This window comes from Canis lupus, chromosome 24, assembly GCF_011100685.1.
Source record: "Canis lupus familiaris isolate Mischka breed German Shepherd chromosome 24, alternate assembly UU_Cfam_GSD_1.0, whole genome shotgun sequence".
Taxonomy (NCBI): Eukaryota; Metazoa; Chordata; class Mammalia; order Carnivora; family Canidae; genus Canis; species Canis lupus.
In genome coordinates, this window is record NC_049245.1 from 36,552,166 (window position 1) to 36,579,588 (window position 27,423).

The window sequence follows — 27,423 nt, forward strand, 5'->3', positions numbered from 1 at the left end:
AAAATTTAATGTAAAGTCTATGTCATTTGTGCATTAAAAAAAAAAGAGCATCAGGCTCCGCACTTAGCATTGGTTAGGGAGTGGTGGTGGTATGCGGAATTAATCCCTAAGCATCCCTGTGAGTCAGCCAAGGCTCACTTCTTGCTGATTAACTTTCATATGAAGAAGATAACAAATGGGGAGTGCCTGGCAGGCTCAGAGAGGCATCTGATCTTGGGGTTGAGTGTTTGAGCCCCATGTTGGGTATAGGGATTATATAAATGAAACTAAAACAAACAAAAAAAACCCCAACCAAATGGAAGTATATTTTGGGAGGGAGAATAGACCAATCTGAATTGTGTATTTTATTCCTCTCTTCCCTCAACAGCAGTCTACCCCATCTACTACCAGTGCATCTTTATGCTTGGATATGGAGGAAGTTCTTGCTAGAAGTTCTTTTAATGCCCGTCCTAGAACTGAAAGGTATCCTCCACAGCATCAGCCATGGACCAGACATTCTGGTACTGTGTACTGTGTGCTGTCTCATTAAATTCACTACCCCCTGTGGGAGAGGTAGTCATTCCCATTTTGCAGATAAAGAAACAGAGGCTTGGAGAAAGATGGTGTTAACTTTCCAAGGTTACACTGTTGGGAGTTCAAGTTTTCGAAACCAGGGTCTAAACCTGTACTCTGACCAACTGTGCTGTGGAGGTGCTACTGAAGATGGAAGCTCAAAACGGGACAGAGGGATCCCAGATAAATTAGCTCCTTGTTACAAAAAACAGCTTTTACCCTGTAGAGTGGTGGTTCTCATCCTTTCTGAATCATAGGTTCCTTTGAAAATCAGATGAAAGCTAGGGGATATCCCTTGAAAAAATTGTATGTTTGTATTCCTATATAATTTCAAGAACATATACCTCCCCCCACCAGCTCAAAAATTATAATAGTTATCCAGTAACACATACCCTTGACATTAAAAGAATGTATTCAAAGCTATTCATTTAGGCTGCACCTACCAGTCACCAACAAAGGGTTACATTCCAGTTAAATAATGGCACACCTGCATGATGGAGTATGGTTCAAACTCCTCATATGTATGCATGTGCTTACTTACAGAAAGATCCCCAAGCTAAGATCCTTAGCTTAAAAAAGCCAAGTGCAGAACAGTGTATTGTTTTTTAAGTCTTAAGGGTTATATGTTGTACATGCATAGCTTACCTTTGGTAAGGCTCATGAAGAGGTTTACAGGGTTGCTTCTGGAGAAGGAAACTTCAAGTTATGAGTTTATACAAAAAAAAAAGAATTTTTTTTTTTTTTTTACCTTGAGTAAAAATAACTTCACCAGCTGAAAACCCCATACCACAGAGACAAGACCGGCCTGCCTGTAGACAGTGCCTCCATTCTCATCCTATCTCAAACCGCCAGAGCTGCTTCTAACAGCTGATGACAAACGTGCACCACTGATTTTCTCAATCATCGTTTTTATTAATTGGCTTTATAGGCTAAAGTGCATAGTAAAGACAAAAAAGGAAATGCATACATAGGAAAAGGACATTTTTCTCACCAACGGTAGAAAGACCTGAGATGCCTAAGTGTCTGTTCTAGGAACACTGGACTGAGGGAAAAATGTATGCAGGCAGCAGGCCTGGGGGCTGGCTTCTGGCTTCGGTCTGGGGCCTGCAGAAGCTGTTGGCATGCTAACCCTGCCCAGGCAAAAGCTGTAATAGTGCTGGGACAAAGGGTCACACTTTGGATAGGTGCTGCTGGTACCAAATCTAAGTTTAGTTCCATTCAGGGCCCTAGGGAACCAGCACTACTACTGAACTCCTGCAGACAAACCTCCACCATCCCAAAGTGCTGGTCACAGGAGAGGATATGGGGGAATCACTCCTTTGTTAGCCTGGGCCTGCTGCCTAAGCCCCCAGCTGTGGATAGTCACACTTTTCCCACTCAGTGATTATGTACCTGGGTCAGGGTTAGTCACTGAAGTCTTTTGTCTTTATCACATGCCTCCATCTCGGGAAGTGAGGGGGCCCATGGAGAAGGGTGGGAGGGACTTTTGTGCTCCTTGAAAGGATAAGCAATTCATAACTCCTCTGGGCCTCTGTTTATTAGAATTAGTCTACAAGTTAGGGCCTGGCAATTAGAATGCATCTGTGCCCCCGAAGCACTGCAGAAAAACACATCTGACTGAGTCAGGACCCGGAGATACCAGTGGTAACCCAAGGTGGAAGCCCCAAACATGCTCCAGGGAGCCTGTCCACTAACTTGCAGGAGAAAAGAGAAGAAATCTGTTAACTTTGCTCTCAGTTCTTGAGATAAAGTGCTTAATCTAGCGCAGGGGAAATCTAGAAACAAATGTGGGCAATCCCTTACAGTGGATCCTTAAATAGGTGCTAAAACTAAAGGACGATAATAAAAACCAAACTCGGGTTCCCTCACAAGGGAGCCAGCCCCAGCCAGGAGCTGGCTAGACACAAGGTAGCGGCGCGTGGTCTTCCTACATCATCCTCTGGAGCTCCTCAAAGTTCAGCAGGTTGTTGGCTGTATCTGACCAGGCAGCGTGCTGGGCTCCATCCATCTCAGAAGCAAGCTGATTGCTCCTTTCCAGAGTATGATTGATGCCCCCAATCACCTCCTTACAGTCGGGACATGTTCCTCTCTGCATGGCTCCCCCACAATCGCTAATCACATATATGTGGCCATTGGGGCACTTGAACCAGTGGCCACGAGGAAAACCCATAGCACTGACTATCTGCACTCTTTCTTCCTCTGAGATGCCCAGGCCGGAGCAGGGAAGGGTGGTTTTCAGAGCTTCCATCTTTTTCTGCACAAGTTGTTCATCCTCCCGGGTGAACTTACATGTTCTCTCAAGGATCTTCCGGACACTGTGGACCTCCTCTGCTGTGCTACTGCTCATCTTCCCCTCTGCTATCTTACAACGGGACAGGAGGTTTACCAAGTATGTGAGCCTCTGGATTTCACTTTGGAAGTCATCCAATTCCTGGCTGGTAAAGCTCAAACGCTTCTTGGTAAGCCATTCATGGACCTGTTCTAGTCGAGTCCCCAGTCTCTCCTGCTCTAATACATGCACCTTTTTCAGAGAATTCCACAGGCCAGCCAAGTAGTCATAGAAGCTGATATAATTCTCAACAAGGCCCAGGTCCCTCACGGACAGATTTTTCTGGGCCAGCTTCTCCTTCAACATCAGAAAGTCTTCAGGAAGCAGCTGGTGGAGGAGGCTCTTGCTCTCCAGCAAGACCTTAAGCCGTTCCTGGCTGGTTGCTATTTCCCCTGCGGAGCCCTGAATCTTTTCCTTGACAATTTCAATCTCTTCCAGCCGCTGTTTGATGCTGGTTCCATACCGCAGGTTTTTACGGATGGGTACCTGGCAGATAGGGCAAACCTTCAACTTGATGGCAACTTCATCATCCTTCTGCTCATTCATGTAGCGATCCAGGGCTTGCACCTCAAAGATGTGGCTGCAATCTTCTAGCTGCACAAAGCGGGCATCAGGCTCATCCTCAAAGCCAAATAATATTTGGGTGACTTCTTCCTGGTGGCAGACACGGCACTTCTTGGGACATGGTTCCCCACACAAACCGATGCAGGGGTGGCCGCAAGCCAGCAGCTTAGTACAAGGCACATAGCATGGGGGTCGGTCGCAGGGTTCAGAGCAGAGTTTGGTGCACTGGTAGTGCTGGCAGCGCCAGACACAGGGTTCCACGCAGGGGCTACAGAGTTCCCCACACTTTTTCTTGCACTGGCTGTGAACACAGCGGTTCTGGCAGGTCCGCTGGCAGGGTGGGCACTCACGAATGCATGGCTCCTGGCACTTGTGTGAGCAGATGAGCAGGCGTTTGCAGGGCTGCTGACAACGCTCATGGAAGCGCCCTTCGGAGCAGCTGTGGCAGGTGCCAGGACAAGGATGCCCGCAGTCCAAGATGGTACCACACTTGGTGGTGCACTTGACTGGCAGGTCATACATGAGGTCTTCCACATTACCACACTTCACCTGCTGGCTGTGCCCACACTTAAGTTTCACGGTGACCATTTCTGAACACAACCGCACACAGTCTTCCCCACAGGGGTGGCTGCATCTGTGCCCGCATTTCAGAACCTTGGGGCAAGGCTCTTGGCAGCAAAAATCTGACTCAGGCATGGAACACGGAACCATTTGTTCGTGGCCGCACCGAACAATGATTTTGCGCACCTTCACCTGACAAGGCTGACACTCCTGGAAGCAAACAAGAGGGCACCGGTGCCCATCTTGGCAGATGACCTTCTGGCATGGCTTCATGCACTGGAACTCCTTGTGTGAGGAATCATAGGGGTGGCAGGCACGGGTGCAGACGTGTCCACAGCCCAACCGGAACTCACAGGGTAGGCTGCAGCCTCCTTCGGGCACTTTTTGGAAATCAGAAGCTTTGGATACGAAGGTGTGGGTATCAGGATGGTTCTGGCAGCACAGCTGGAGTGTGCGACCTATTTGATTGTTCTCTCGAAGGGTATGGATGATCTTGCTCCACAAGGGCACCTTGGCCAGCATCTGCATGTTTCCAATGCAGTACATCCCCTTCTTGGCACGGGACAAGGCCACACAGATGCGGTTGGATATCTGGAGAAAACCCACCTTGCCTTCCTGGTTGCTCCGCACTAATGAGAGAAGAACAATGTCATTCTCTTCTCCTTGGTATTTGTCAACCACATGGACCTTGACCCCAGCAAACGTCTTGGCTGGCATGAGCTTGCGCAGGCAGAAGAGCTGCCCGGTATAGGTGGTGAGGATGGTGATCTGGGAGGGCAGGTACTCCTGGCACAGGAAGTACTTGCACAGCTCTACCACAAAGCGAGCCTCATGCTGGTTCTGGTGGCTTTTGCCTTCTTGGATTTCCTGTTCAGGAAAGTTGTGTTCTACAAAGAAAAGGTTGGAAGAGACTCCCTAGAAAAGAAAAAAAGTGATAACATTAGGTTCACTCATGCGATTTTTTTCTATCTTCGCATGTATGGACCACGGACTCTACTCCAGGGAGAGACCTTGCAAGGTTTTTTGTATACTTTGTACAACACTTTAAATTTAGAGTCAGTCACCATGTGCTTTCTTTTGGGACCATGACAAGTAGGGAAAGGGATAAAGAATTTGTTTTAGTTTTTAATATATTTGATATAAATATTAAAATAACCTCCACAATCCAACTATTATAGTCCAGGAAATAGGCAGCACCTATGATGAAGATGTTGAGGGAGCAGCTAACTTATAAGCACTCAACTGTGCTGACCGCTTGACACACATTATCTTCCTCAAAACAATAATGAGGCAGCACCCATTATTCTCACTGTACAGAAGACCCTGACACTCAGAATTGGTATTGGTATATAACTTGCTAAAAAGTTACAAAGCTACTACTAAGTGGCAGAGATGGGCTTCAAAAACAATTCCAGGGGGGGAAAACAAACAAACAAACAAACAAACAAACAAACAAACAAAACAAAAAACCATTCCAGGGGATCCCTGGGTGGCTCAGCGGTTAAGTGCCTGCCTTTGGCCCAAGGCATGATCCTGGACTCCCGGGATCGAGTCCTGCATCAGGCTTCCTGCATGGAGCCTGCTTCTCCCTCTGCCTGTGTCTCTGTCTCTCATGAATAATAAAACAACAACAAAATCAAACCATTCCATGTCTCTTTCTCTCAACTTCTATATTATTTTTCCCCTTAATAACCAGCTTTTAAAAAAGCTGACTCTAGTCCCTTTTGAAAACCCTTTTTCATCCTAAGGAAATACAGCCTCCTAGGTTGTTGATTGCATCACAGAAAGATAAGGAAAGGCAGACTTACCTTTATCTTTTCATATTTGAGAACAGAGGGATGATTCTCCAGATCCTGGTAAATATAGGGGGTCAAGAGACGGGCAATTTCAGGGCGCATGCGGTGCTGAAACGACATATTTGTCATTAGAAACATGAGCGGAGAATAAACGGACCATTTCTAGAGACTAGGTTGCTAGTGAAAAATCTGGAAGTATTGTGAAAAGAACAGGGAGGAAAGAGCAGAATGTAAACAGCTCCTTCGTCCAACACAAACTCAACACAGGCTGATCTTGTGGTATTTTAAAACAGAAAAGAAGTCTGGCAGTCACTGCATTACTAAACCAGTTTTATTTTTATGAGACCTTTCTTGCTGGCAGTTGGCAAGCTCCCAGGAGACTTCTGGACATTTGGTAGGTAATAAGAGAGGTTCCGCTTCTTACCTGGTAATTCAGACGGACAAAGGGAATGTTTACTTTCACCAGCCGTTCAAAGAGGGATACCTCAAGGTTGAAATTCTTGGCTAGATCATACACGTTGGCACTGGGGCGCAGCTGAGAAAAGAAACATGTGTGATAACTCTCTATTGACATATTTTATCCATCCATCCACCCACCCACCCATCAGATGTTTTTTAAGTGTCTTGTATGTGCCAGGCACTGTTCTAAGTACTGACAGGCTAAGGATAAAGGGCCACAAGGGTCATGAAGGCAAGAATTAAAGGTGATGTGACAGAGTGCCTAGGGGTAGGAGCTCCTTAAATAAAGGCCGAAGAGTGATATCTGAGTTGATGCCAGCATGGAGGATGATGCCTATCATTTGAAAAGTAGGCCATAAGAGGGAGCAGAAGGAGAGTAGGGGCTGCGAACAGAGTGAGCAAATGAGATGGTGATAGGAGAAGTCAGAGAAACAGGCTGGACCTAAGAATATTTGCCTTTGTAGTCCACTTTAAGAAGCTTGATTTTTAGGGCAGCCTCGGTGGCTTAGTGGTTTGGCGCCGCCTTCAGCCCAGGGTGTAATCCTGGAGACCAAGGATCGAGTCCCGTGTTGGGCTCCCTGCATGGAGCCTGCTTCTCCCTCTGCCTGTGTCTCTGCTTCTCTCTCTGTGTCTCTCATGAATGAATGAATGAATGAATGAATGAATGAATAAATAAATAAGCTTGATTTTTATATTAGGAAAATGGGAAATCACTGGAGGGTCTTAAGCTGCAGAGTGACATATCTAGTGACATATCTGCTTTTTAAATTTAAATTCACTGGCTCCTTTATAAAGAAATTGGGATGAGAGGACAGCAAAAACGGAAGTACAGAAACAGGGAGCAACTACTCAAACAGTTCACTTAAAAGATCATTGTAGATTATAATAGTAGTCGAGGAACAGATTGAACGAATGACACTTCCTCTGAAATATACCCCAAATCCAAGAACACTTGCTCTTAGGTTGAATGTAGAAGGTGAGGGAAAGAAGAATCACAGAAAACCACTAATAAGCTTAAAGATGGATGAAGCAGAGAGGCCAGGATCTTCTGTCCAATCGCACCCCTCAGCCATCTCTCTTCATCTTATAGGGGCTCCTGCCCTACCTGCTGATGGTCCCCAATCAGAATGAGGTGCTGGCAAGCTTTGCTCAGTGTGGCAATGGTGTGGGCCTCTAGGACTTCAGCAGCCTCTTCTACAATGACAATCCGAGGCTCCACCTTCTGCAGGATCTGACGGTATTTGGCAGCACCTGGAGTCAAGAAAAAAAGAGGCTCCCTGAGTTGACACACTGGGCCCTGTGACAACTGAGCCCCCACATTCACCCAAGGCTGTGACCACCATTGAATGAGAGAGCAAGTGCTGCTGAGTGGTCTCCAGAACATGACACACTTGTTGGCCACTGCTGGGGTTCTGAATGCAGCAGGAACAAGTGAGTATATTTCATCATCAGTTCCCTAAACACAGCTTGCTTTCAGTAGCTTTTCATGGCCTCTTCTCCCTAGCCTATTAACAAAGCTCCTCTTTACCAGTCCTAGATGATGTGACAGGAGCTTGGAACCAGTGGTGAACAGCTGGAACAGGTAAATTCCCCATGATTTCTTACCTGTCGTTGTCATTCCTACAACCTGGGCATCTTTCAGGATGTGCAGGTCTTCCTGGAGCCTCAGCTCAGCCATTCTCTCTGCTGATGTGCGGTACTGGCGCTCATAGTTGAGGATTTTTCGGCGGGTGTCAGCCTGATACATCTGTAGCCACAGCCTGGAGAAAGTGAAGAACCAGATAGAGGAAGATGTATGCTCTTTAAGGCGGCAGAGGAACCCCCTTCAGTGTTTATGAAGTGGAACCTAGACCCCTGAGGGGCGCACGGACCACAGAGAGAGAGGAAGGAGAGACTTAGGTTTACAGGGACCCAAGAGTCCAAAATGCCCAACAAAAAGATGTGCAGAGACATACACATAGGTGGCCAAGAGCTAAGGAACGGAGGATAAAGAATGAGAGGTTAATTATTGAGAAGAGAGCAAGGGACTTCAAAAGCTTCAAGTATGGGAGGCCTGGGTGACTCGGTGGTTGACTGTCTGTCTTTGGCCCAGGGCATGATCCTGGAATCCCAGGATCGAGTCCCACATCGGGCTCCCTGCGAGGAGCCTGCTTCTCCTTCTGCCTATGTCTCTGCCTCTCTCTGTGTCTCTCATGAATAAATAAAATCTTAAAAAAAAAAAAAAAAAAAAAAGCTTCAAGAATTTCTCACAAATTCTCCCTGCCCCATCCCTACCTGAGTCCTCTCCCCTAATTCTCCAGTCTTATATTACAAGTAAAACATCAGGTCACTACTCTGCTGTAAAACATTTCAAAAGCTTTTCAATACACTTCAAAAAGTGGCTTTTGATAATTCAAGGCTCCTAAGCTTTGCCCCATAAGACTCTGCAGTCAGGCCCCTGCCCCACCACTATGACTTTCCATTTCTCTCTCTGAGCCATAGGCATGCTTGGCTGCCTCCTTTCCATTTCTCAAACAGCCATACTCCTTCCCAAGTCATGTCTTTATGCATGTGGTCCCCATAATTTCATCTGCTCCCCATTCCCGGCTGGTCTTGCTCATGTCTACTAATCCTTCAGATTTTCCCTCCAATGTCACTTTCCGGGATACCTCAGACCAGCTCAGATCCCATGTTAATATTCTTAGCACCCCTTGCTCCTTTGTGTTTATATCCATTTGTAACTTTTTATTTGTGCCATTAATTAATCTATCTCCCTGGACAGACTTTAAGCTCAGTAAGGGTAGAGCCTAGTGTTTGTTTCATCTGAAGGCTGCACTCCTAGCAATCAGCTCAATGGGGGTATGCAACCAATCATTAGTTAACATTGTTGAAGGTTGAGATGGAATGACCGGGGTTATGTTTCAGAACAAAAAAGGAATCCCTTGGGGAAATTACATGGGCTGGTTGGGGGGGGGGCAAGAGTGGGGAGTGCACATGATACCTATACAGCTGCCAGCGAGAATTCAGGTCCAGCTGCCAAACATCTTGGATTTCACTGGCCTCAGCCTCAGTCATGGTGTTCAGTTTGCGAAGTTCAACCTTTACTTTCTTCTTCATTTTCTTTTTCTGGTTACGCTGGGTCTGTGGACATCAATACCAGCCAGGGTTACCATCCGACAGAGGTGGGCCCAGTTCTAAGACCAAGATGGCCAGAACACATTAAAAAAGGAGCTGCCACCTTGAAGAACTTCCTTGAATGTATCACACTCTCCTCACACATACTCCACTGCAGAATGGCTAAATGAGGGCTCTGGACCAGTCTGCCTGGGTTCAAAGCCCCATCAACCTCTTATTAAGTTGTGGGACCTTGAGTAAGTTATTCAACCTCTGCATGCTTCAGCATCCCCTTCAATAAAATAATAACAAGGGTACATGTTCACAGGGTTGCTGAACTGAAGGAATACATACATGGAAAGCATCTGGAATACTGCTGACATCAGTTACCACTCAACATCTTTTGACCACATTCTATTTCTCATTCCTAAAACATAGGTCATGAAAGTAGTAAATGTGTCTTTCTTGCTGAATGCCGTACAAGACCTGCTAAACTGGTCTTCACGTCATCATAGTACCTTCAACAAATTGGTGAAAGGCACCATTTAGAGGGAAATGCTCTCCTCTGGCTCTGTTACTAAGCCTGAAGCCATGAGCCTTTAGGAGGATTGGCATGGAAGATGAATGTCACAGTGGAAGATGAATGTCACAATATTATGGACCTCTGCCAACTTTAAAAATCAAACAAATCAATTCCTCCTACGGCCATGTGGCAGATAAATACTTAATCCATAATTCCACACAGTGGGATCAGATTCTATCCATCATGCACAGTGATGCTGAACTGGACTAGAAGATCAGTTCAAAGCCAGCAGACTTTGAATGCCTTTTTAAAGGCCAGTTCAAAGCCAGCAGACTTTGAATGCCTTTTTAAAGGCATTCAAAGTTGCCTTTAAAAGTCCCTTAAATCATCAGTGGAGGTCAGAAAATGTTGAGTATCCAGTCCTCTACTGTCATAGCAATGCATGGCAGATTCTGAGGATCAATTGCTTCTACCAAAGGAACGAAAAGAGAGAAACTCTGGGTGTCCATACTTTTCTGGCTTTAAGAGAAACATCAGATTCCGGAGTGAATGAAGGATGAGTATTCCACCCAGCCTGTACAGCTTGCTTCGTTCTGTTTTATTTGAATTCTCTCAAGTTTTAATGCACTGTTCATAAAGCTCATTTGTATTTGAGAAAATAATATCCATGAAAGTACTAAGCATTGAGATCATGAAGTGTTTGATCTAATCCACATGTGGTGCATTTTTCTAAAAGTTCAAGAAAAGCATTTGGTTACCTGCTTCCTGTTTCTCTAAGTTGGAATTTCTTGCTAGGTCCCCTCTGAAGGGCCATAATTTTTATACTCTTGGGAACTGGACCCTTCTTATACCACAGGTTGTAAAAATGGGTAAAATAAGTTAACTGTGAGGACAATCTGAACATGCTGTTGTACGAGAAGTGGGTGATAACAAGGGGCTGCAGTTCTAGTCAGAACAGATGTTCTCAGGCCTGTTTCGGAAGAGCTCAGCCCCCACCCACCTGGGCAGTAGTAACTGAACTCTCATTTCCCATTCTGTTAGGGCTTCCAGAGGCCATGAGCAAATGAGTTTACCTCCCACTCTCCTGTGGTTTGCTCCTGCCCAGCTGCTGTCCCGGGGCCATAGTTGTCTAGTCTCATGGCCAGAAGCACTTTAGCCAACTCGTGGACTGCCCCATTCTCTTCCTTCTTCCGCCGCCGGGGCCTCACCACCTCTTCCTCCTCAATCACCCGGTCTGCTTGAATTAGGTCAGCCTCCTCTGGGATCTCAATCAGTGCACCCTCCTCTTCCCCTTCTTCCTCCTCCTCCTCCACTTCTGCCTGGGCTAGGAAGAAAGCAGGCAGGACAGCAGTGAAACTCTTGAAACCAAAGCAAGATGGCACTTATACAAGAGCTCACATGCATGAAGATGGTCTCAAGGGCTTTAAATGGTTATTTTATGAGGGAAATTGGGAGAAATGGGAGTTAGGGGAGGGAGACTTAAATACTTTTTCATTGTTTTTTAAAAGCCATAGAAATATATCCCTGTGTAAGAAAGGTCTTACTTTCTTAATGTTAAATACACAAAAGAGAGTATACAAATAAGCAATTTAAGAGATAATAAATTCATAAAAAGAACATCTAGGTACCTCCCACCCAATTTAAGGAGAAAATCACCCATATTTCTTGAAGACCTTATGGACTCGTCTAGCATAAGTTTTATATTGCTCGTTCTTCCTCTGCCTTTAAGAGAACTTTACCACATATATAATGTATACACATCTCTAAATAACACATCGTCTAGTTTTTTTTTGAGCTCTCTACAAACAGAATAATATTGTATACATTTTCCTACAGCTTGCTTTTTTCATTCAGCCTGTTTTTGAGATTCATATGTTGCCATATACGCTATGATTCATTCCTTTTTACTGTTGTACAGTATTTTATGATCTGAATGGAGGGTAAATGACTCATCCATTGTACACGTGTTGATGAACATGAGTTCTGTTTTTCTATTACTATAAAGTGGTTGTGCCAATTAACCACTAGCATGGTTCCTACTGCTCCACATTCTAAGTGTAGCGTTATAGCAAACTTGCAAATTTTTGCCAATATAGCGTATAATATCTCATTGTGGTTTTAGCTCCTCTAATTTCTAGTGAGCCTTCTTCATGTTTAGTGACCATTAGAATTTATTTTGTGATGTCCTTGTAAAATGTCTTTTATCTATTTTCCTATCAAACTATTACTTGTCTCTCGATTGATTATAGTTCTTTATATATTCTAAGTATTACTTTTAAGTTTTACTCTCTGGTTTATACCATATTGCACCTTAAGATGTGATTTGAGGTAGACATGCACTCTTACTTGTATTTTCAGGTCCTGCTGGTGCAACATTTTGGGTGAATGAACTGACACCCAGACCCAGCCACTCCAGCATCATGGAATGCTTCCAGCCCTGGAAGCAAATCCATTCACTATCCTGAGGAAGGAATAAATTATCAGTCACAAGAGTTCTATGATAACCAGTGTAAAGGAAAGGTTTCCATGAAGGACTGAAAGTAGTTCTCTAAAAATTTAGAGGCTGTAAGTTGGCAACCCTCGGGCAACTGGATCATTAAATATGACTTGCACAGAATTTAAAAAAAATAAAAACTTCCTCTCACAATAAAATCAAGATCTATGGCAGCAACAAGCCTACATTCGAAAATGGCAACAAATGACTGGAAGTGGGTTGCTTACCACTTCTTTTTCTGGTCTGCCAAGTGCTCTCTCTACCTTCAAGTGTCTCACATCTAGCCTGCTTTATTCATTTACAAATCATGATTGACCCCTTCAGGATTCTGGGTTTGTAACCCTAGAAATCACCAACTCATTGATAAGAGCTACCATTTCGCTGGGTTCCTGGCCAGCCACTTTAGAGAAATCATGTTACTTCTTAGAATATCCTTTGAAAGCATTATTATTACCCCGTTTGACTATTGAGAGACCTAAGGATCATAGTGGCCAAGGCACACAGTCTGTAAGACTTAGGTCTGCTGACTTCAAGGCTCTCTGTATAGTGCTAGGTTGCCTTGTTATGATTTTACTAACAATCACTTAAAGCACACTAATTACGTAGTTTACGAATATTAACTTGCTTATCTAAATAACAATCCCATAAAAATTACATTGATCTGTAAGAAATTGCCATTTTTGCAAGTCAAATTTATAAATATTAGCAATTTCATATAGTTCAACTTAATGTTATTATCATCCCCACTCTATATAAAAGAGGAAGGAGGTACAAGAAGAATTAAGTAACCTGCCCTACAGCAAAACCAGAATTCATATCCAGCAAGCTAGCTCCAGTCTTGCGCCTAACTAGTATACTAAGAAGCCACCTCTCCTCATGAAAAGGTACTTCTCACATTATGGTAGCATCAGATTATCAAAACAGCTAATGCTTTGGATTATTGCTTCTGCTGGAGACTCCCTCCAAGTACTAAGGTAAGAGAGATGCTTAGAGCCCCCAGGATGACCCTTACTTGTACAGGTCCATTCATTAAGCTTTTCCAATGCTGGGGGGATATATATTTCTCCAGGTGCTGTTCCCGTAGTACACCACGCATAGTGCACTCCAGGGTCTGGGCCCCTTCATGCAGCTCTTGCTCTGACTCTTTCATTTGTGTCACAATCTGCCAAGAACAGAGGGAAAGAAAATTGAAGTACCATCATCCCCTAACCTCAATTCCTGCCATGAAAGAAAACAAAACGAAGACACAGGAACAGCAAGAAGAGATAACAAACTAGTCAACAGGGGAATCCCTGGGTGGCTCAGCGGTTTGGCGCCTGCCTTTGGCCCAGGGCGTGATCCTGGAGTCCCGGGATCGAGTCCTGCATCAGGCTCCAGGCATGGAGCCTGCTTCTCCCTCTGCCTGTGTCTCTGCCTCTCTCTCTCTCTCTGTCTATCATAAATAAATAAATAAATCTTTAAAAAAAAAAAAAAAAAAACTAGTCAACAAACCAATTTCCAAGCACATTACTGTGGTCTCAAAACCATAGGATTATTATCTAAAATATCTAAGGGGATCCCTGGGTAGCTCAGTGGTTTAGTGCTGCCTTTGGCCCAGAGCGTGACCCTGGAGACCCGGGATCAAGTCCCACATCGGGCTCCCTGCATGCAGCTTGCTTCTCCCTCAGCCTGTGTCTCTGCTTCTCTTTCTCTCTGTGTCTCCCATGAATAAATAAATCTTTAAAGAAAAAAAAAAAAAAAGACTCCTACTTACCAATAAGAAAACAATTAATCCAACAGGAAAACAGGCCAAGGATATTGTTGCAGAGACTTCTCTCTTTTCCTTGGTTTTCCTTGGTAATAATAACTGACTTTTGTCTGGGTACACTGCTGCCCACCTAGAAGACTGGAAAGGGTGGTATGCCCTTTCTGTCCTTTCTCCATCTGAATTATGAGGGGCCAGGTCAGCACATGGGCCCAGCAGAGTGGACTGTTGGAAGGAAGCTGGGTCCTTCACCTCTCTGTGTAGTGCTTCTCCCTATGGCCCCTGGACTGTGTACCCAGAGGGCCATTACTCTCCAGCCTATCTCCACCTGGAGCTATCTCAGCTACTCCACACCAGGACTCACACTCATGTAGGCTCTCCGGAGGTGCATGGGGAGGCTGCGGCGGAACTCTCGTTTATTCCTCAGTTCCCTCAAGGTGAACTGCTTCAGGATTTCACTGTTGCTCCTTCCACCTACCCGCACGATGCTAGTCTTCTGACACTTGTATATGCCTGTAAGGCAGAGCATAGCAGGTAAGAAGAGCTATGCTAGACTCTCTCAGGTGGGAGCTCTACATGTTTGGAATGCTGTCTCAGGTGCTCCCTTAGAGAACACACTGGTGCTTACAGGAATCTACCCTAGAGATGAAATGCCCTATGCAACAATAGTGTGGTGCTTAAGAACACAGGGTTTGGAATCAGACAACTGGGCACCCAAATCTTGACTTCACCACTATTGCTATATAAACTGCAACAAGTTATTTAACCAGAGCTTCAGTTCTTCACCTGTGATTTGAATACAGAAATACTTTCCTTTTAGGGCTATGATCTGGATAAATCAGAGAGCATCTGTATAGCTCCCAGGCAAGTCCTGGCACAAGGTAAACACTTAGTAAATGTTCTATCATTCACTCTACAGGTATATGCTGATTGGTCACTATGTACCAGGCATATGGTAGGTTGTTAAGATAGAGCAGGTAAGGGACGCCTGGGTGGCTCAGTGGTTGAGTGCTTGCCTTTGGCCCAGGGTGTGATCCTGGAGTCCCAGGATCGCGTCTCACGTAGGGCTCCCCGCATGGAGCCTGCTTCTCACTCTCCCTGTGTCCCTGCCTCTCTCTCTCCCTCTATGTCTCTCATGAATAAATAAATAAAATATTAAAAAAAAAGAGCAGGTAAAATACAGACTTAGTTCCTAATTTGTTCTCATGTCTCATAGCCTGGCAGAGAAGATACACATTAAACAATTTATTGTAAGAGCAATAAGTACAGTAAGGATGATAAGCCCATGATGCTCAAAGTATGTAACAGGGGACCTTACCTAGTTTGCATGGGGGTAGGGATCTAATTCTTGAAGACCTAATATTTAAACTGAGATTGCAAGAATAAAAAAGATTTAATCTACATTAAAGGAAAATACAGAATGGGAAATAATATTCCAAGCAAAATGAAAAATATATACTTATTCATTCATTAATGCAATTAATATTTTTTTGAGTGCTCAGTTAATGCCAGAATCTGTGAATATATAGCACAAAACGTGACCAACTTTTAGTGTCAAGAGCCTAGGACTGAAATACATATAATAAATTGTTAGATATGAATTAAGTTTCTGAAGAAAAAAATAGAAAAGGAGACTTAACCTTATCTGGGGGCAATTGGGAAAATTTACCTGAAGAGAGAATTAAGGTGACACCTGAAGAAGGAGTTGGAGCCAACCAGGTTAGATGAGGTCAAGATGGAGAGAGAGGGAGAGAAAAAAGTATCTTCTAGGGAGGGGGAAACAGCATGGTCCAAGAGAGAAGCTGAAGGAACTGAAGACAGTGTTGCTGGAGTTAGGGAGGACAAAGGAAGAGGTAGGAGATACAGTTTAGAGTTAGGCTGGAGCAGACCACACGCAGCCTTGCAGGTCATGGAAAAGACTATGGACTTAGACTTAGTTCAAAGACAATACAAGAGCTATTGTGTTGCTGATAGTTCAACTATAAATGTCTTGATGGGAGAATAATTTTGTCTAGAATTACCTTCCAGAAACTGGTCCAAAGCATGATTAGTATAACACACAACCAAGATGGGGAATTTCTGAACGCTAATTTGCCAGACAGGCTCATTGGTTAGAAGCGCCTGAACAATTTTTAGACCCACGTAGGTTTTGCCTAGAAAACAAGGAAAAATGAGAGTTAAAAAAAAAAATCAGATTTCCTAGAAGGAATAATCAACTACTTAGAACAAATTATTATTTAAAAAAAATAATAAAGTCAAATACTGAGGATAGTTTAAAATCCAAGAAGCACAAATGGGTAAATTCTGAAAAGCGCTCTTGGTCTTTTGCCCCCAGCCACCTACTTCCTCTCTTGGAAGGAACCGATATTACCAGTTTCTTATATCACTTTCCAGAGTTAGTCATTCTATGCAAATGCAAACAAATAAGAATGTATTTCTCTAGATTTCTTCCTTTTTTTAAAAAAAGATTCTTTAAATTTGAGGTAGAGAAAGAGCATGAGTGGGGGGGAGGAACAGAGAGAAAGAAAACCAGATCCTCCACTGAGTAAGGAGCCTGACTTGGTGGGAGGTGTGTGTGTGTGTGTGTGTGTGTGTGTGTGTGTGCTCAATCCCAGGACCCTGGGATCATGACCTGAGTGGAAGGCAGACACCTAACTGACTGAGTCACTCAGGCATCCCACCACTTTTTAGATGCAAATAGTTGCAGTAGACTATCTTCACTATCCTACATGTTACTTTTTTCACTTAAAATACCTTTAGAGATAGTTCTCTATCATCACATAAAAAGAATGCTCCCTCCCTTCTCTTTTTTCACAGCTATAAGATATTTTTTCACAACTGTACAGTATTTTTTAGCCAGTACTCTCATGCAACAAATTATTTAGAAATGCTTTCTATATACCACAGTAGACTTACTTGCCTTTGTGATAGAAGGGGAAAACTCACATAAATCAACATTGAAGTTAGAGTTATGGGCTCGTTAGTAGGGGCACCTGGGTGGCTCAGTGGTCGAGCATCTGCCTTTAGACTCAGGTCATGATGCTGGGGTCCTGGGACTTGAATCCCTCATCAGGCTGCCCACAGGGAGCCTGCTTCTCTCTTTGCCTATGCCTCTCTCTGTGTCTCTCGTGAATAAATAATAAAAACTTTAAAAAAATAAAAAGAAAATAGTAAACAGTAATAAGTATATTCAATTCACGCATTTGCTTGAATAGTCACAGAATATCTTTGGAAGGATAAACAAGAAAACAACACTGTTTGCTTTAGGGAAGAGAACTGAGTGAAATGGCGGGAAGAGGGAAACTTTTTAAAAATTTTGAACCAGGGAGCCTGGGTGGCAATTAAGTGTCTGCCTGCAGCTCAGGTCAAGATTCCTGGAGTCATAGGATCAAACCCAATGTCAAGCTCTTTGCTCAGTGGGGAGTCTGCTCCCCCGCCCCATGCTTGCATGCTCTCTCTCAGATAAATATCTTGAAAAAAAATTTTTTGAACCATTATTTATTAAAACATTAAAAAACAAACAAACAAACAAAAAAACATAAAAAACAGGGGCACCGGTGTGGCTCAGTTGATTGAGCAGCTGGTTCTTGATTTCAACTCAGGTAATGATCTCAGAGTCCTACCACTGGGCCCCATTGGGCCCCATGTTCGGCTCCACACTCAGCAGGCAGTCTTGCTTGAGGATTTTCTCTGTCCCTCTTCCTCTGCCCCTCCCACCCTCAGCTGTGCTTGCTCTCTCCCTCTCTCTCTAAATAAACATCTTAAAATAAACAAACCAAAACCATAAAAACTAATGGGCCAAAATTTTTAACTTTGAAGATGAGCAAAAACTAATTAGCAAAACATACTGGTAACATACAATATTCGAAAGGATAAAAGGAAATGGGAATGCTAGTTCACGCTTGGTGGGAGTATAAACTGGTACATCCTCTTCTTTTTGTTTTTTAGATATATCCTATTTTTTGGCTCAGTGGCTCAGTCAGTTAAACATCTGCCCCCCGGTTTCGGCTCAGGTCACGATCTCAGGACCCTGAGATGGAGCCAAGAGATGTAGAGTGTGGTAGATAGGAGACCCAAGACTTTAGAGCCAGACTGTCTGAGTTCAAGTCCTAGGTCTGTCACTTACCATTGTATGAATGTCAACATACTCTTTGCCTTAGTTTTTTATCTGTAAAATGGAACTATCTACTTCAGAGTTGTTTGAGGATGCAAAGAGCTAATACATGGAAAGCATACAAAATACTACTTGGCATATAGCCCTATTATGTATTTGATATTATTTAATTTAAAGTAATATAAAATCAAGGGGCTCCTGGGTGGCTCAGTTATTGGGCATTCGACTCTTGGTTTCAGCCTGGGTCCTCATCTTAGGATTGTGGGACTGAGCCCTGTGTTGGGCTCTGTGCTTGGCATGAAATCAGCTTGCTTGCTTGCTTGCTCTCTCTCAATAAATAAGTAAACAGAATCTTTAAAAAGAATAAAGTAATATAAAATCAAATAAAATTTAAGATCACCTTTGATGAAGCAAAGGTTATGCATCTTCTTAAGTCTGACCCCTTAGCAGTTTTCTCTAACCTCGTGATTTTGATAACTATGCATACCAATGGATGCCCACTAGAAAATCACCATGAACAGCTACTTTATAGATAAGTTTAATGCCCATTTCAGGAGAATATCTCTAATCAAGATACTCTAGAAACCTAAAGTCAAGCCTCCCTTGCCTATCTCATAGGGCAGATGTCATACGCTCTGAAATATTCTCTTACCTGTTCCCGGAGGTCCTTGAATAATAGCCAGTTCCCTTGTGAGAGCAAACTGCAAGGCTTCCATCTGAGAGTCATCCAGCTTCAAGGCTTCTTTTGAGGGCCACTGGCTAGGGTCTAAGACGTTCACTCTGGAATGTCTCAAGCTCTCAGCACTCCTCAGGGATTCCCCAGTAGCTGAGGGACTCTTTATTAAAGGAGTAAAATCATATCTGCCCCCCATTAGCAAGTACCTTGGCTCCTTCACATAAGAGTCACAATCCACGATGTTCCTCTGGAAGGGGACATCTTCCTCCTGGACCTCCTGGAGTCCTTCCAAGACATGTCCTATAAGCCTCAAAGTATGCAGTTGTCTCCACCATGAGGAAAGAGTCAGAGGGCTGGACCTCTGCGAGCAGCTGTTGGCTCTGCTCATTGAAAGAGAGCTGGACAATTCCTCTGCAGAGATCTTCCTGCTCTCGGTTAGACACAGTGGCAAAAAGAAATGTTTCAAAGTTGTCCTTGGACATGCACACCAAAGATCCATAGAGCAATCTCTTGGAATTCTGCCAGCGAACAAACTTTAGTGGTTTTGTATCAAACTGTACCTTGTAGACAATGCCTGATGATGAACACACGGGTGTGATAATCCTGGTATCAAAGTAGATTCGGATGTCATCAAATTTTCTCTTTCTCAGGCCTTGGTCTTCAAAGCTTTGGAGAAGTTCCAAAATGCCTTCTCGTAGGGGTCTAACAAAATCTTCTCGCAAGAGTCGGAAGTGGGTATCCAGATAGACAGCAGTGCTGTCATATTTTCCAGTAATGATGTTGGGACGAAGGAATGGCCTCTCATCCAAGTGCACTTCATTGTAAGTAGGGTAAATGGGCATGGTCCTGTAGCTCTCTACATGGTCTTCCGTCTCAGGCTGCACTAAAGTGTAGGTGTCCACTCTTAAAGTGCCCTCTCGCCTCTTTTCCTGCAGATGCTCGATGATGGTCTGCACCTTTTCCAGGTTCTTCTCTGTCTCTTCTTCTATGTCAACCCCAGAGGCTCTCAAAGCATTAAGAGAAGCTGGCAGGAGGGAAATGAGCATGGAAGTTTCCTGCACAGAGCTGGCGGGGAAGACACTTACAAGATCCTGGAGGAGGGAGATGATGTTGCTAATGTGTTCTGGATATTGGTTTCGAATATCAGGGATGGGTTCAGTGATCATCCCTACCACATAATTCGGCAGGCAGACTTTGAGGAATTTGGAGTTCTTCAATATGCCCAGGACATGGAGAACACTCTGGCGGTCCATTTTGGAACTGCAAGCCTTCCGAAGAACCTGGCAGATGAGCTCAAGGAAGTTGGATTTCATAAAAGAATGAGACAGGAGCTCTTTCAGCCCTACACTTGTGGCAAGAGTGATGACCACTTCAGAAGGGTCTTTCTGCAGAAGACTTTCTAGGAATTTGTAGCCCAGTTTCTTTACCGGCTGTGGCTGTTCTGCAGGCTTCTGGTGGGGGGTCCGCCACTGCTGGAAGTTTTCATCAGACCATGGTGGTCTGTGATTCCTTCCCTCCTGGTTGCCATTTCTCCGCCTAGCATCATTTTCCTGACTACGTCTTTGGCCTCTAGGTTCATCACTGGTGTGACCCTCATGGTTTCTCCTTCCCTGATGTGGGTTCCGGCCCATAGCCCCAAACCTCTCTTCTCTTTGCCGTACAGGAACAGCACGGTTGGTAGCTCTAGGCTGCCTTCCAGGCTGGTTGGGTCCTCCTCTGAGAGCATTGGCTGGTGGGTTATTGGCCTGATTTCTAGCTCTTGGTGGTAATTCTCCATCCACAGACCCTAAACACAATGGGAATATTGGGTAAGCGCAAAAATGAAGGTGCAAGGAGATCTAACAGGACAACAATAGAAAGACTCTCATTTTCAAAACCAACTAAAGAACTTATATTTTCTTTGGAGAGAAAGTTTCCTATCAAGTCATGTAATAAATGTAAAATAGATTACTATATGTTGCTGTATATATTATGAAAACATTGCTTTTTTCAGAGGGTGCTAAAGGGAAAATGAATAAACATTTGTTGGAGCACATGGCTGGCTCAGTTAGAAAAGCAAGCAACTCTTGATCTCACACTGGATATAGAGATTACTTAAATAAGTAAAACTTAAAAAAAACGAGAACAAACATTTGTTGAGTGCCTAATACATGCTAGAGAATAAAATGCTTTAGTTCTCATAAGCTGGGATTGTTTCAGAGGGTAAAAAAGATTAGCTCATTGCTTCTCGTTTTTTGCCAGTACCAAGTAACAGCCAAAGCAGGAGTTCCAAAGCCAAACAGATCCGGTTCAAATCTTGTCCTGAACACTTCCTCACTGTATAACCTTGGCCAAGTTGCATAATTTCTCTAAGCCTAAGTATTTTTGTGGGTACAAAGATTAAATATGGGCAGCCCAGGTGGCTCAGTGGTTTAGCGCCGCCTTCAGCCCAGGGTGTGATCCTGGAGACCCCAGATCGAGTCCCACGTCAGGCTCCCTGCATGAAGCCTGCTTCTCCCTGTGCCAGTGTCTCTGCTTCTCTCTCTGTGTCTCTCATGAATAAATAAATAAAATCTTAAAAAAAAAAAAGATTAAATATTTGTAAGATGCTTAGTAGAATACCTGACACATAAAAAGTTCTCATTAATGTTATTACTAGCAGCACTAATAATACTTTTCTATTGGGAATACCCTATTGGTCACTAGTTCTACCACTAAACAATTATGTCACAGGGACAGAGACATCAAGAATGGGATATATTACAAGAGAAATGCTTCTTGAAATTTGTCCAGCATCAGATGGCAAAGGGGACAGAGGGGTTTCCTTTACCAAGAAGTTTTTGAGCTAAATAATATATTGAAAAAGAAACTGAGAAATGAAACTGAACTTCTATTTTAGGAAACTCAAAAGTGAAACTTAAGTTTTTCTCCCTTCTGAAGCACAAGTTCACCCATACAGTATTATCTACTACCAACCCTCACATAAGAAGTTGTTGGGGGAGGAAGGAAAATATACCCAGTCCACACATGAAAGTTAACATCACCTATAGATGAAGCTATATTTGTCTTCCTTAATCTGCCACACACTTCCTAAGTGAATTTGGCCAACGTACCCAGCCCAGTGTTTTTCAGTTTCCTTTCCTATAAAATTGATGGAACTGACCCAACTTAGCAGAATTGAGATTTTTTTTTTAAATATTTATTTATTTATTTATTCAGAGAGAGCGAAGAGGCAGAGACACAGGCAGAGGGAGAAGCAGGCTCCATGCAGGAAGCCCGATGCGGGACTCAATCCTGGGTCTCCAGGATCACACCCCGGGCTGCAGGCGGCGCTAAACCGCTGCGCCACCAGGGCTGCCCCAGAATTGAGATTTTTAAAAACAACAAAATATGATTGTACACAATGATGCGAAGTTAAAAATGTTATGAATGCACATCATATTAAAAGTGATTGTATCATTTCATGACATCAGATGCTAAGTCCATTTTTGTACATATTTTGTGTTGCACTTTGCAGAGAAAATTTTAATGTGACTACATAAAAGAACATTTGACACAATATAAAAATACTGTATTACTAAAGTCTAAATTTTGTATTTTCTTACTTTCCAAACTCTCAAAGTATCAGAAGAAAGTCCTCATATTTTCATCAGACTGAAACACTCAATGTTTTAAAGAATGAAAAATCGTACTGTTTCTCATTCTTCCAACGTTGATGCAGCCCATAAAATAAAATTCTACAGTTCTTCCTCGTTCATTCCACAGCTAAACTAAAATACGACATGTTGCACACTTAGGGAAAAGCAAGAATGCATTTGATTTTGTTTCTAAAACAACAAACAATCATCATAGCAGTAGTGATGCTTTTGGAACTAACTGTGCTTTAGTGAATCCGGTTCTAGACACACGCTATCACACACATTTCCATTAGCCATGTATGGGTATTAGGAATCTTAAATGTAGCTAGTCTGATTAAGATGTGTAAAACAACACATGTAACTCTGAAGACTTAATACCAAAAATAGAGTGCATATCTCATTAAAATTTCTTTATACTGATAACACCTTAAAATGATAATTTTAAGTATTTGGGGGAATAAGTAAAAATACTAGAATTATTAAAGTACTATGATAATAGAATACAGATATAGATAGATATTCAAATATTACAATAAAATAACATTACTTGGATAGTCATTTAAGTATGCTTTAAAATTTATTAGATTAGTATTAAATTTCAAAAATAGATTTCACCTGTATCTTTTTGCTTTTTAAAATGATGCTATTCGAAAATCAAAAATTCTAGTTTTGGCTCGTATGTCTATTGGGTGGTGCTGCTCTAAACCAGTGTTATTTCCAATTCAAACATCTCATGACTATCTTTGTTAAAGTGAACTGTACCCATTAATCAGCCCTCTTAGGGAAAGGAGAGCGCTGTTTATTTTTCAGAGTCATTCATGCCAAGGCTAAGGAGTAAGTAATTCTTCACTTGAGAGATGCTGTCAATCTCCGGTGGGCCTGCTCATTCATACAGAACTCAATTTCTTTCCCACTTCATAGAAAATCTTGCTCACCTCTGTGGTTAGTATAGGGATTCCTTGGCCTAGCCTCCACGCAAGGTCTTCTGTCCTCCATGTGTGAGTTACCCAAATTCCTCCACGTTCACGTGACTTTCAGTTACCTGGAAATCTGCACAGATTGAGAAAGATGAGGGCCCTTGAAACACAGCATTTAACAGAAAAAAAAAAAACTATAACAGCATCAAGCCAACCCTTCTGTCTCTATACCTTAGTGATTTAAGAGTTAAACAGATTTAATCATGGGCACAGGTGTTCAACTCTGTGAATGCCCAATATGATATAAAATGTTAAATTTCACAATTTAGGTGTTTTCAAATTCCCCATTCCTTTTATCCCTGCACTTCACTGGGGTAGAGGGAGTTCATCAATTCCCATTCAAAACTACTGTTTGGTTTTATGCCTTTAGCCAAGTTAGTTAATCAGTTGCTAGGTTTCATTTCCCTCTCCCATAAAGCGGACACATGTTGCTGCCAGGGTAGGAAGTAGCACATTTTTGTTTATCCAAAAACCATGTATCCACCACCCCACCCAGCATTTATATTATACAGTACTCTGTAGCTTACGGTATGCGGTGTTCTAGAGTTTATAAATAGTGAGCAGTTACCCCTTATCCCATTCCTTGGAATGCAGCCAAACTGATTAAGCCCTCTGATCTACTGAATCAAGAGAAAGAAATCACATGTTTCATTAACCAGAGGTTTAGACTCTACAGGACGCTGTTTCCCCGGGACCAGTTAGAAACCCGCAGTTCTTGCTTCCTCTTTCTACCTTGAAGGTTTTTAACAGTCATCCTCTTAAGAGCGAGAGGAAGTCCCTTTAAGGGAACTTCTCAGTACAACTCATACACATCCGTCCGTCTATGAGCTGGGGCTAGGGACAGTGAGTGACTCAGAGTCCTCAGCAAAGGGATTTTTGAGACTGTCCGTCTCACTGAGTTTTTAAATATTCATACTTGGAAACTCTGAATAGATTTGGCATTATAGGAGGAGTAGCTTTTATCCTCATCAGAAAAAAGGAGTCCTTTTCCTTCCTGCTGGGAATATTTTGGGTGAATCTCTTCCCTCATCATATCAAACCCAGCTCTCAAATGCACATTCAGTATTTCAGGGCTTGTTTTTCTTTTCTATTAAAAAAAAAAAAAGTTCTGGGGGGGGGGGAATGCCTTCTTTCTGTTGTTGAAAAATACTAAAATAGAAACTCAGAAATTTTCTAGGATAAAAGAAACGGGGAAGAAAGAAAGCAAAGGGAGGGGCAGAGAGAACAGGAAATGCCATGAAAATAAAAAAGCGGCAGACTAAAGCGGGTCTCTGGGAATCAAGGCCTAAAAGGGCAGGAAGAAGAAAATCAGTGATGGCCAAGCTAATAAAGAGGTCGAACCAGAGGAGAATGGTCATTGGGGGGGGGGGGGGGGGGGGGGGAGGCTGAGCGGCCAGAGGCGGATGTGAGGGAGATTGGCCCCCAGAGCCCCCAGGGGGTAGTGAAGAATGGGGGCCACTGGCACCCAGGAGCCCAGGGGTCCCGACGGAAACGTCAGGGGGTCGCGGGGGAGTCGGGGCCGTGCGGTGCAGGGCGGGGGCGGGAATGGCAGGCGAGGAGGGATGGGGGCTGCCTCCTGGGGCTGGGCGTGAAGGAGGCAACGGCAGGTGGGGACTGGGGAAGAGGAAGGCGGCGGCGGGGGCAGAAAGTGAGGGCAGAGGGCAGAGCTGGCTGAGGAGGGCGAGGAGGGCGCCGCGGGGGGCACCTGGGACCCGCGGAGATGGGGGCGCCAGGGGGCGGCGGGGATGCTAGGCGGGTACCGGGCGGCGCGGGCTGAAGACGGCGACGGGGAGAAGCAGAGGCGGAGGCGGCGGCGGGCGGCGGGCGGCGCGCGGCGCGGGGGCCGGGGTCGCGACCGACAGAAGCGGGCGCGGGCGCGGGGCGGGGGCGCGGGGCGGGGGCGCGGCGGGGGTCGCTCACCGGCTCCGGCGCGTCCTCCCGCCGCCGCCGCCGACACTGGGGCTCGGGCTCGGGCTCGGGCCCTGGCAGGTCCGTGGCCCCGCCCGGAGCCGCGTAGTTTCAGTTTCCTTTCCCTGCAGACACTGGGCGGAGCGAAGGGCCGGGCGGGCGGCCGGGAGGAGGAGGAGGAGGAGGAGGAGGAGGAGGGGGCCGGGCCCTGTGGCCCCGCCGGCCGCCCCGCCCTCAGGCCCGGCAGGAGCGGGCCGACCGGTTGGCGCCGCCTCAGCTTCCCCCGGCGGCGGGGCCGGCGGGCTCGGGCGCGCGCGGCTGAGGCGACGCGGCCGCGGGAGGCGGGTGAGCAGCGCCCAAAGCCGTCGCAGGCCTCAGCCCGCCCCGGAGAAGGGGCAACCCGGCGGGCGGCTCGGTGCGTGTGAAGCGCGACATGGCGGCGAGGCCGACGAGCCCCGGGGGCCCCGACGTACGGCGAAGGGGGCGGGGCTAGAGCGGCCTTGGCAACCATTAGATCGCCTCGGGCTGGGCGGCTTGCAAACTACATTTCCCAGAGGGCCTCGCGTGCCTCGGGACGGAAGGGGAAGCGCCTCGGGTGCAGTGCGCAGACGCGAGAGCTTCCTCTGGTTATATAAGAGCGGTCTGGATCCCTTTTCGGTCTTTTCCGTCCTCGGCGCTTTCCTCTTGGTGTTCTGTGGCCTTCTGCTGCGTTCGATGTTGTGCGGGCACGGGAGCCCGGGTTTGCTGCTCTGTGCGGTGAGTGGAGATAACCGCTGTTTTCCCTTCGAGGTCTCTGTACCGTCTTTTCCTTCTTTGCCGTCACCCTTGGCCGTAGCTCCATTTACTCTAAAAGGCGCCTTAAGGCGTCGGGGAGGCCGGTTAAAAGTGGAAAAACCCGTGTCTGTGTGTGGACCCGAGTCCTTGGCTGGTGTAAATGATGACTGAGCTTTTTTCCCCATCAGATCGACAATGCTGAGGTCTTTGAACACTTGCCAGTTAGTTCTGATGCACCGGCCTCAAGAGGCCCGGCCACGTTCTTCCGACCGTGGGAAGATGGCGACTGATGCCCTTTGCTCTGTTGGTTCGCAGGTCTGCGCGATCACGGGGTACGGAATGGATCTCGGAGGAGGGCGTCGCTGCTGGGCCTTCAAGAGAGCCCGCGGTAGATCCCTAGAGCCATCGGTCTCCTGATCTCCGGCGTAAGCATTTGTCACCTGGCCCATTGTAGGAACCGCGTGTTCCGGGAGCCTCTTCGTTTGCTAGGCAAACCTGGAGGGGGAGGGGTGAAGGTGTAACCGTAGCTAATTGTACTTAACAAGTAAAGTGCGGTGGATACTTCTTTTTATTTCTTTAATATTTTATTTATTTATGAGGCAGAGACAGGCAGAGGGAGAAGCAGGCTCCATGCAGGGAGCCCTTTGCGGGACTCGATCCCGGGTCCCCAGGATCACGCCCTGGGCTGAAGGCGGCGCTAAACCGCTGGGCCACTGGGGCTGCCCTGGATACTTCTTATCGGTTATTTAAAAGTATCCGTTAGACATTAGTGAAAAATTAGTTTAAGGAAAATAATTCCCCGAAGTGGAAAAATCTCTTTAAAGCAAACAGATGTGAATTTTTTTTTTTTGAAGATTTTATTCTTGAGAGAAGTAGAGACCCCCGCAGAGGGAGAAGTGGGCTCCATGCAAGGAGCTTGAGGTGGGACTCGAACCCGGGAATCCAGGATCACGCACTGAGCCACCCAGGCATGCCTAGATGTTAGTTAGTTCTTAAATCACATTTTTGGATCCCATTTCCTGGTATGTGATGTATTTTTTGATAAACGATTCTTCAGAGCATTTTTCCAAGTGGATGGGAGACCTGGTAGGGTAGAGGATGGCAGCGCAGGAGGGTAGGTGAAAGAATTCACTTGAGACGAGATGTTTGAATACACTGCAGAGGAGCTGCAGGTGGGAGAGACTGAGGAAGCAGTGGTGGGGAGCTGTAGTTAAAGGGGAAGATCAGGATGTATGGAAATGT

General features: G+C 45.0%; 1 protein-coding gene and 1 non-coding gene across 2 annotated transcripts; one reads left to right on the forward strand and one right to left on the reverse strand.

Annotated features, from left to right (window-relative positions):
• Positions 1 to 1,443: 1,443 nt before the first annotated feature.
• Positions 1,444 to 25,558, reverse strand: ZNFX1 (zinc finger NFX1-type containing 1). Its single transcript, XM_038572565.1, is given in 15 exon segments — positions 1,444 to 4,921; positions 5,815 to 5,910; positions 6,227 to 6,337; positions 7,367 to 7,512; positions 7,867 to 8,021; positions 9,242 to 9,381; positions 10,951 to 11,201; positions 12,224 to 12,338; positions 13,384 to 13,533; positions 14,480 to 14,628; positions 16,137 to 16,268; positions 18,882 to 19,203; positions 19,205 to 20,691; positions 23,458 to 23,572; positions 25,420 to 25,558. Coding segments are annotated over 14 exon segments (5,757 nt in total). The 5' UTR covers positions 23,519 to 23,572; positions 25,420 to 25,558; the 3' UTR covers positions 1,444 to 2,479.
• A 773-nt stretch (positions 25,559 to 26,331) lies between these two features.
• LOC119865808 lies at positions 26,332 to 26,422 on the forward strand. The gene has a single exon (XR_005378160.1). It is a non-coding gene; the product is annotated as a small nucleolar SNORD12/SNORD106 (small nucleolar RNA).
• The last annotated feature ends 1,001 nt before the right edge of the window (positions 26,423 to 27,423 follow it).